At 37.4% G+C, this 11,081-nt stretch overlaps 1 protein-coding gene across 10 annotated transcripts in view; it reads right to left on the bottom strand.

The window, feature by feature from the left end:
• Window positions 1-10,009, bottom strand: part of CADPS2 (calcium dependent secretion activator 2) — a 758,482-nt gene extending 748,473 nt beyond the window's left edge. For all 10 annotated transcript variants that reach the window (XM_056799641.1, XM_007504220.2, XM_056799643.1 and 7 more), the window contains exon 1: window positions 8,824-10,009. In XM_056799641.1, coding sequence (XP_056655619.1) covers window positions 8,824-9,165 — 342 coding nt within the window. In that variant the 5' untranslated portion in view covers window positions 9,166-10,009. The remainder of the gene's footprint in view (window positions 1-8,823) is intronic.
• Between the last annotated feature and the right edge of the window lie 1,072 nt (window positions 10,010-11,081).

Raw genomic sequence — 11,081 nt, forward strand, 5'->3', positions numbered from 1 at the left:
TTTTTCTTCCGTGTTTTTCCTCTGCTTGAGGATAGTGTTCTTTCTCATAGATCCCTCCAAGTTGTTCAGGATCACTGCATTGCCACTAATGGAGAAGTCTATTACATTCTATTGTACCACAGTGTATCAGTCTCTGTGTATATTGTTCTCTTGTTTCTGCTCCTTTCACTCTGCATTAATTCCTGGAAGTCATTCCAGTTCATGTGAAATTCCTTCACTTTATTATTCCTTTGAGCACAATAGTATTCCATTACCAACATATACCACAATTTGTTCCGCCATTCCCCAATTGAAGGGCATCCCCTCATTTTCCAAATTTTTTGCCACCACAAAGAGCACATCTATGAATATTCAAATACAGGTTTTTCCTTATTATCTCTTAGGGGTATAAACCCGGCAGGAAGCAAGAAATTTTAAAAAGTTAACTTTTAAATAAACATAAAAAGAGTACTTGAAAAAAATACAAATGAAATAAGAGCTATGGAAAAAGAGTGGAGAAGAAATTAACAGCTTGGTAAAAAGAAGTATAATACACTGCCTATGCAACAATCTTTCTGAAAATTAGAATGGACTAAACAGAAACTAATGATTTCATGATGCAACAAGAAATAGTAAAATAAATGCAAAAGCAAATAAATGCTCAAAAAATAAAAGAAAGTGTAAGGCATAGCACAGTAAAAACAAAGGATGTGAAAAACAGATTGCTGAGAAGAAATTTAATAATCACTGGACTATCTAAATGCCATAATGAAAAAATTCAACCTAGATTCATATTTCTGGAAATCTTAAAAGGAACTGTCCAGAACTCTAAGAACTACATAGCAGAGTAAAAATAAAAGGAATCCACCCACCACCTCCTGAAACACCAAAACAAAAACCCTCAAGAGTATTACAGTCAAAATTCAGAACTTTAGGGTTATAAAAATACTATGAGCAGTCAGAAAGAAAGAATTCAAGAACCAAGGAGCCATAATTACAATTACATACACCTTAATAGTCACTACTTAGTAAGACAAGAGAATTTGGAATGATATTCCAGAAAGCAAAAGACACAGGCTTGGAACCAAGAATAACTTACTTAGCAAAATGGAGTATAATATTACATAGGGAAAGTGATTTTTAATAAAATAGAGGTGTTCCATCCATTTCTGATGAAAGAACCAGAGCTTCAGAGAAACTTTAAAGTTCAAACACAGGAGAGAAGAGGAACACAAAGGGTAAACATGAATGAATAGTAAAAAAGAAAGAGATGATACCCTATTATCATCAGGGTTCATATAGTGACTCTAATTAGAAGAGGCCTGGAGAGGTTCTGTTTTGCCTTAATGATTTTAAAAGAATGGAAAGACAAGAGAGAAATACATAGGAAATGCAGTGCAGAAAAAGGGAAAGGTAATGAAAAATTATCTTCAATAGTCACAATATACAAGTAAACATCTATACAAACAAGTAGGAGTTGACAGAGTGACTGATACTTTCATTCTCATCTGATCTGATCAAAAGAAGAAAAAATAAATACATACACACATATTAGGGTACAGAAATGCCTTTCAATTAACAGAGAACTAGGAGGAAAGGGAGGGAAATGGGGATCGAGATTTAGTGGTAGACTAGATTAAAGTAGGGATTAGTAGGAAACAAGACAAACTAAGGATGGACAAAAAAAAAAGCTATAGGTCATTTAAAAAAAGCAAAGAATGGGAATCTGGGAGGGTCCCCATAAATTGGGGAATACAGTATCATCTCATTTTATGTAACCTACAAGTTCCAAGACCCTTCTAGTAAGTTGAAAATCATGTATAATAGTGAACCCTATTATTTAATAAACATTTCTTAAACGAACATACTTGGGCACTCTACAACTTTTCTTGGGTTTATCAGAGCTAAAAGAATCACTACTCTTGTACTTTGGGGTCATTATTAACAACGAAATAGCGTTAATGAAACAAAGAGAAGCATTGCTCTGATGTACTTTTAAGTGAGAACTGAACAAAGACTGATGTGGGAACTAATGTTTGGTGCAAACAATGTAATGATACACTAACCTTCTTAGTAGGGAAAATAAGCAGGATTGGGTCAATTCCTATGAGACTTTTTTGCCACTTGGGAAAATCATGTGGATTTAATGCACAACTAATTTTTTTTTATTTTACATATTTTTCTGCCTTTACTTTTTTCAAATTGCCAGTTGAGTGTACCTGAATTTGCATGTGTTGTGTTAAAAACAAGGTCCAACTGCAAATGAAAAACTTATAATATATAAATGTGATAGAATATTGTTATTATGTTGAAATCTAATTAGTGTAATGAGCAACTAGGATTCCAGTGGACTAATGAAGAAACATGCTATCAACCTCCTAAAAGAGAGGCGAAGGACTCAGAATGAAGAATGAGATAACAAATATTGGAGGACATGGCCAATGTGGAAATTCGTTTTGATTGACCACATATCTTTGTAATGAGTTCTGTTTTTCTTATGTTCTCAGTGGGGTGGGGAGCTGGGCAAGTTAGGTGAAAAGGTAGATCCTGAGTAATTAAAATATATATTTAAAATAAAAATAACTCCTGAGGAATCCATTAGACCAACCCAATGCCAAATGAAAATTTTCAATATAATTTGGTTTTTAGTAGCTTTAATGCAGATCTTCTCAAAGGGCACTCTGAAACCAATAAGTCATATGCACTACTGAGTTACCCTCATTGCATGTTTATTTATTTCCTCAAATATCTTTAATAAATTAGCCAGGATCAATAATATCCTCTCTGTTTCCCCATAAGTTATTCAGTGATTTCCCTCTCCATTATGGTCCAAAGTTTTGTTGGAGAGAAATATGACATGAATCTATAGTTTCCAGAATCCATCTGGAACTCTTAGAGAAGGTAACACATTGACAATATTAAATCATTTAGCACAGAGCACTTTAAATGATAAGTCACACTTGATGACTTACTATTCCTTAATTTTATTCTTGATTTCCTTCAAGAGTAGGGGAGGGTACCACCTAGATTGCATGGGTATCAAATTGTCACCCTCAAACTGACCTTCTTCTGAAATAGAGAACAAAACATAACAAAGTCTAAGCTATTTTACAAATGCTTGTAAAATAATATTAAAATAGTCCAGTAAAGACTGACTAGCCAGAGCTACTCAGCAGGAAATCATCTCTTTACACTCCTCATCATTTTGTAGCTTGTTTTTTCTAAGGCGTCTAATAGCCGTTCAAACTGTTTTATTTACTTGATTTGTGAGAACACAAAATTAAGGGGGAGAAATCCACAAAAATAATTTTGTTTCACTATTATAGATGGATGATCTGTATGTGCCAAAATTACAGCTGATTTTACTTTTGATAAAAGGAAGTAAATGCCAAGCTCACTTAATCTGTCTGAGTTCTCATTAGCACAACTCATTCCACAAAATTAAGTGCTGTGGTCTCATGATACCCTGTAGAGGGTTAGATGACTTACTTGGAAAAAGCCTGAGCATTTTCCCAAAGATACTATTTTAAGTCCAGTCTGAGGTTTTATTTTAATTATCTCCCCAAGGAAGGGATTTGGGGGGAAGGGAGGGAAAGAACATGATTTTTGTAATCCTGTAAAAATGCTCTAAATTAATCAATTAAATAAAATTTTTAAAAAATTTAATTCTCTCCCCAAGGAGAATCTATACTATCCTACTAAAAAGCAAGAAGCAACATGGCACATCCATGCTAGAAGCAACATGGCACATCCATGCTATATTTGTTCAATAAGGTACCAATACCCAACCAGCAAAAAGAATAAATTATCCTAACTCCCTAAGAGGGTAGTCTTTTAGGCAATCAGCAGGACTGCTAGAAACCTGCAGGCGAGAAAACCATGCATACTGTGAGGTTTCAAAACCCCTTCTTTGACTACTCTGGAGTTTGATAGCAGAATTGGGAAATTCTGACTTCAAAGTTATTAGTTGTATACCAATAGATGTTACCATTTCTCAGTTGCTGCTTCTTCTTCCTCTTCTTTTTTTTGATGGAGGGTAAGGAGGGAGCATGATAGTCTCAAACTAACATGTCAGTTTCTCGATGAAAGACAGGCTCATGATAGTATTAACGTTCTTCTAGGAACTAAAATTTTTGCTTCCTTTCTATCTTTATTCCATTTAATTAATCTTTCAGTTAATGAACTGTACATACTGTTGTAAAGGTTCTGGTTTAGTGGCAGGAGCATTACTTTTAGACCTGAGTTCAAATCTCATTTCTTCTATTTACTTTTTATATTATCCAGGGCAAATGTTTTGCCTTCTGAGCCCAAGAGTTATTGTGATGGAGTCTATATAAATGTCAGATACCAATACAATAATGATGAGGCGTTTTTGTTTTTCCCTTCTCCCTCCCTTCCAAATACTACCACAAAAGTGAATTACTTGTGCTGTCTGGAATGAGGATGGATAATTTTAATGACTCTGAAGTTTATTCTTAAAGAAATTCAACCTTTATCTGAGTTTAGGAAACCTAATGATTTTGGAGAATACAATGGTAAACCATCCATTTTTTCAAAAGTTAAAAAAAAAAAACGCCTATCTGGCTTCAGACACTTCCTAGTGGTATGACCCTAGGAAAGTCACTTAATCCCCACTGCCTAGCCCTTACCATTTCTGCCTTAGAACCAATACACAGTATTGATTTTGAGATGAAAGATAAGGGTTTAATAATTTATAAAAGTTCAAAAATCATTTCCTTCTTCCAATCTAACCTAACATTTAATTTTTCATAAATTTATGTTCAATTTTATATCATAATTATAATACTCTATTGTGGCAGTGATGAGGTCATACTGGAAAGAGTTCTGGACTTAGTATTTGTAAGAAGGGTTCAAATCAAATCTCTGTGACTCTCAGTAACCTTCAGGGCCTCAGTTCTTCTTCCCCATAAAATGAAAGAGTTGAACTAAATGAGCTCTATGGTATCTTTCACCTCTGAGTCTACTGGGTACTTCATTTTCACTGGGCCCCTAGTATAGTGCCTTGTACACAGTAGTTACTTAATAAAGTTTTGCTGAAATGGACATTCTCCTCCCCCCCTCATCTCTGGCATTGTTTCACCTTCCCCCTCTCTCTCTTTCCACTATTACCTCCCCACACCAGCTACAAAATTTTAGTCTAATACTGATCTAGAATACTCAGATGAGAAAACTTTAACACAGACATTTACCCTCAATATTTCTCTTTCCTCCTCTTTTCCTACTTAATATTTTTTCTTAGAAATTTTATTTCCTCAACCTCTTCCCTACCTTTTCACTTATTATTTGTCATTTCTCATTTCTTCATGGAGTATAAGAGTGAGAATTGTCAAGGGAAAGACATGAACATGTAAGAAGAAAACAAAGGGGAGGCAAATTTTATTATAGCTACAGTGGTAACATATAAGGAAACACTACAAAGAAGTCAAGTTTGCAATATACTTTTAAACATAAGTGAAGATACTTTATGATTTCAATGTTTCATATGGGAAAATGGTAGAACTTCTTAAAAAACTGTCCATTAATACTCAGGTTTTAGCATTTCATCAAATAATAAACATCTTGAATACAATAACTAATACTCTTATGAAACGAAGACTTTAACCCAAATTATTATCATATTAAGTCACAGTATGCCACAATTTTAATGACGCTAATTTAGAGCTTATAAATTGTAAGTACTCTTCTAGTTGAGTACTTCTAGAAAATGCCACTTATGGCAGTCCACCTACATCTAGATATACTTTCCAAATGCATACTAAAATCAGAAATCCTTAGGAATTCAATTCCCTAATTTTATAGATGAGGGAAACAGGTTCAAAGCCATTAATTTTAAATAATAACGACTTAGACCTTAATCTCCCTTCATATTATTTTTTCCCTAGTCTTGACATTCATTCACAAATCCTAAACTTTGAAAGAGTCAATATTTTTTTAGAAAGCTGCAAAAAAACCCTCTTAATTTATAAAATATTCATCTAGTCCTGGATTTGTTCCACAAAAGAAATCAATAGTTTCTAGTCTTATTATTATACTAACTAGTATTGTAATCCGGTGTAAGCTCAAGATATCTCTTTGAGTCTCATATTCTTTACTTTCAAAACAAGAGGTTTATAATGAAGGACCTTAATGCATCTTTCTAGATTTAAAATTGTCCTCTATAATTCTACAAATTATGAATGTGCAGTATTATGTGTTTTTAATGGTAAACAATTTAGCTTACTATCCACTTTCAAAGCATCTTTGACTATCCTAAAGTAGTACCTACAAAATATAAGTTAATAATTTGACATTAATTTGACATTTATTCCATGAATTAATTTGTTAATATTTAATTAAAATTTTATCATCTTGAAATGGATCACTTTGACCTGAATTAATTTGAATCAAATTAATATGAATATTAATGCATGTTATTTTTATTGAGTACTATTGAAATACTTATTGTCCTGATCCTAGAGTGTAGAAGCATGTATAAAGACACAAATAACAAAAAAATGCAAATAATAATTCCAGTCTCCAATGATTATAGATCTTTCTTAACCCAAAAACAAATAAAAGTTGATTTGACAGTTTTGATGATGACTTTTATAACAAAAATATCCAATTATTTAAGGAATTTTTAGCATAGATTTGCCTAGAGTACTGCTTTTTTTACTTTTTTTTCACTTCACTTAGCCCCTCACTGTCTGAGTCAGGCACCAATATACTACCATCTGAATCATGGATGTACCTGTAGGCCAATTCAAACAATTACTGATGAAATAGTCTAGTTAAATAGTAGGAGTCAGAATCTAGATTCATGGTATCTAAACCAAAAAGGATAAGTTGTTTCAATAACTAGATGAGACAAGTATTCAAAGTATCAGAACTAATATCATCAATTAATACACCTCAATTCATGGAAATATGACTTAACAATGAACCCTTGAAATAGGTACTAGTTTTATTGATATTGCCTAAGCAATCTTAAACACTTTAAGGTATTGAAAGTAAACTAAATATTGAGTGATCATGAATCTATGGGCAAGAGGCTAGTCCTTTGCTAAGGTACTTCCTCTCCCACCTCCATACTTGTCAAAATTACTTATACTTTGATTCAGAATGATTATTGAAGTTAATTTTTTACCTACAAAGTTCATTAGCTCAACTGAACATTTTCTTCCTGAATGAAGTTAATAAAAAAAAAATGGATTTTTTATGATGGCAAGGACTTAATAGTTAAGTAAACTCTCAGCAAAACTCATATGGGACACTTTTTTAATTTATTCATCTCAAAAAGGGCTACTTCAAGTCAATTTTTCAAACTTTGCAATTTGAGATTCCAAAGAGTGAACTCTTCAAAATATTTAGTTTTCTCAGGCTTTGAAAAACAAGCCTAAGAAACAAAGTCATCAGTTTCTACCTTTGTAAAATGAGATTGGACTATGTTCCCTAGAGTATTTTCTAGTTCCTATGATTTTATAAATCATCTTGGAGGTTTAATATAAAAGAAGGGAGTGAAATTAATAAGCAGATCCAGAAAAAAATACCTGTATACTCCTACTTCTGGAGAGGGAATGAAGTGCAATGCTCTAGAGTGAGGATGTATTTGACAGACTGACAACACAGATTAATGTGAAAGATTTCATCTATAGCCAGAAGTTTGTCAAAAATTATTTCAAAATGATTACAATCACAGTTTAATTGGAAAATGATATTTAAAATCCACAGGAATCACATGAATAAAAGTTTAGTATAAAGGAAGGAAAGAGAAAATAACTTTCCTCTGATGAATTACAGAAAATTTGAGGGGTGGGGGAGCTCCGTATTTTCATTCCTAAAATAAGGAGGTTGATCTTAAAGGTCTCTTCCATGCCTGACTATGAGAGATATTCCTAAACACTTACACTTAAATTTATATCATTTTTTAGTAAAAGTAATTTGAATATTCCTTTGTAATTTCAGGACAATATAAGAAGTTCCACTGGACTCCTTTTCCAAATGAAAGTGGATGATTGACCCTCTCAATTGAAACAAACCACTCTCTCCCCTATCGTATTGACCAGAACTTGAATATTGTTCCCCGGAAATAGTTCTCAATAAATTAAAAAGGTTCTCATCTCCCCCACCCTACCCTCACCCACCCCTCTTTGCTGATAACTTTTTTCATTTTAACCCTAGGTTTACCTCTAGTCAAAAAAAGTACTTTTGGAGAAGGATCCTAGCTCATCGGAGGTAGACACCACCCTCCAGTGTTTGGTTGAGAATCCCTACACTGGTGGAGAGCATTGCAGGAAACTTGTCATTTTGACTGCTTCTGCTCACTCAGGAGAATTACTAACCTTCCTATCTCATTACACACCTGTTTAGGCTACACCCTTTGGAAAACACAGAGTTACCTTTAAGGTCAAGACCTCTGCCTAGCCTAGTTAAAGGATACTAGAGGACTAGCAGTTAAAATCAAAGCTCGAGTTGAGTTGCAGGGAGTTTGATACTGACTCGGCTGTTGCTCACCCTGCCAGGCTGCAAGCACAACATGATGTGATCTGGTCTCTGCGTTTTGTGAATGGCTAGCGCTGACAGCCTCTGCCTGCCATAAGGGATCTACTGCTGCTGCCTCAGTGAGCCAAGGGGCTTACTTTTCGGGGCAGACTTTGCCGCTTCAAAAGGATAATCAAAACAAAGCCCCCTTACATTTAATACGTTTTCATAAAGTCCCCTTACCCAAGAGGCAGCACGCATACAGAAACGCGCGCATAAACACACACTCCCCAGACCTCTCTCAAGAGTAAACACTAAAGAGGGGGGAAGGCGAGGCACACTGCGCCTGTTGCTGCAACTCACCTTCTGCTGCCTCCGGGCCATGTCGGTGGGCTGTTTGGCATTGAATGGATACGCTATGCACCTCACTACAAAGACATAAAGCTGCAGGCGGATGCGCTTCTCATTTTCCTCCTGTTGCTGCCGCTCCAGCTCCTCTCGCCCTTCGCTGAGGACTGAGGGGCTTGGGCTGACCGGTCTGGCCGTGCTGCCGCAGCCCTGGCGCCCCGGAGGGTCCCGCCGCCCTTCCCGGAGAGGAGCGGCAGGAAGGGTTCGCTGGGAGCTACCGGCCGCCACCAGCACATCGCGTCTCTCCTCTTCTAGTCCTTCGTCCGATTCCTCTTCGCTGGAAGACGGGTCCAGCATGGTGTCCGGCTGCTGTCCTCACCCGGCAAGCGCCTGAGCCCTCAGGTCCGGGAAAGGAAAGCTGCGCTGCTGGAGAACGAAAGGGAAAGCGGCTGCAGCTTTCCGGACACGTCGAGTTTAGGCACTAGACTGTTTCCTACCACCAGGGCGAAAGGGGCGGGCAGGAGTTGGGGCGGGAGGGGAGGGAGAAGGGGAGGAAAAATAGGGAGCCACCAGAGCGTGAGGGAATGACTAGGCGGGGTTTGCGAAGGGGGGAGTCGAGCTTGGTTGCCTTGGGAATTGCTCCTGCAGAGGTCCTTAGCTCCCCCCCCCCCAACCTATTAGAGGAGTCGGCCTGGCAAGCCAGCTCTGGTCGCAGGTGGGGAACCTGTAGCGCCTACAACAAGCAACACGTGGAATAAAATGTTAAAGAGAGCGGAACTGGAGGGGGAGGAGAAGGGTCCGGGGAGAAAGGAATGCACGCTCGTTGCATTCTCAAGTGCGCGACATAGGTACCCTTAATTAGCTGGCTAGCTTAGGGAAAATCACCAAGCTGAGACCTGGGGCTGTGCTAGTGGCTCCGGCTGAAGGACAGACACTCTGGGCCTGGCAGTCCTTGAACTGCTTTCCCAGTTTTCCTGGAGTCCCCAAAAGCAGGACTAGCCGATGTTCAGGTGCTGAACTAAGGAGGCATCTATAGCCGGACGCTCCCCACTACTCCGGACCCCTGCAGGTGTCCAGCGGCAACAGCCCAAGAGCGGGAACAGAAAAGAGGACTCTCAGGCGCACCTGCTGGAGCTGAGTGCTCTCCCCGCCCCCCTAGCGGAAGACTGGGCTGACCTGGTATTTGAGTTTATGTCTTTGGACACTAAGAGAGCAGGCGCTTTTTCGTTGCGTATTGACAAATTTTAGACTTTTAAAAAGTCCCTCCCCCGTTAGAAACTTATCCTGAGCTCCAGGCTGCTCTATCCACCATATTAGCAGCGTCTGAAAGATCTTCCCTTAAAAAAAAAAAAATTCCTTTGAAAACTATTTTTTTTTTCTTTTCTCCATTAGCAAGACTGCCAAGATGGTTTTTAAATCTGCAAAATGTGACTCTAATTTAGACTCGGACATACCCGGGTTCTTTCCGGAATTGAAGTAAGAGTATTAAAAACATGGGAGGTACTGAGTAAAGACCTGTTAGTAGGGCAGAATTTGGCATAGGTAAGGGGGAAGAGTCATCCTGTGACTTATTTTATAATGTCACTTCATCTATCTCAGGGCCTCACTTTCCTCAACCATAAAAATGGGGAAGGGATAGTAGTTAAAAAAGAGCTAAAAGGGAATTTAGAGATTATGAATCTACTCACCCACTCTCCATTTTACAGATGAAGAAACTCAGGTTTGGAAAGGTGATTTGCCCAAGGTCAGTAGGTGAGGCCAAATTTGAACACTCCAACACCCAAGCATAGTGCTTTATGAGTTCATTATCCCAAACTTCGTTATAGTGAGCTCTAAATCACCTGTTCTTTATGATTCCAGAGCCTAACTACTATGATGCTTTTCTTACTATTTTCCCCCTCCTTAGTGGGACTGCTTCTAAGCTGTAGCTAAAACCTGTCCTGGCTGCTAAGCTTTTGCACTTCAGTATTCAAGTTGTATTAGAGTTTTCTCTGATGATTCAATTATCCTATTCTTTAGCACCAATGGAAAGAGAAGGAAGGCAAATTCAGTACAGTTGGACTGCAAAATAGTATGAAGGTGAGGAAAGGAGGTAAATTTAGGAAGAGATTACATTACCATAATTGATGTGATCTTTCCCTGTTTCCAAATAGGCAACTTCTTTATTTTTCCAGCCTACTCTCTCCTATATCTGTCTCTATGGTCTCTGTTTTTCTCTCTGTGTTTCTCAGTCACTCTGTCTCTCTCTTTCTCTCTCTCAAATATTGGCCCCA

The sequence above is a fragment of the Monodelphis domestica genome, chromosome 5 (assembly GCF_027887165.1).
Source record: "Monodelphis domestica isolate mMonDom1 chromosome 5, mMonDom1.pri, whole genome shotgun sequence".
NCBI classification, from domain to species: Eukaryota; Metazoa; Chordata; class Mammalia; order Didelphimorphia; family Didelphidae; genus Monodelphis; species Monodelphis domestica.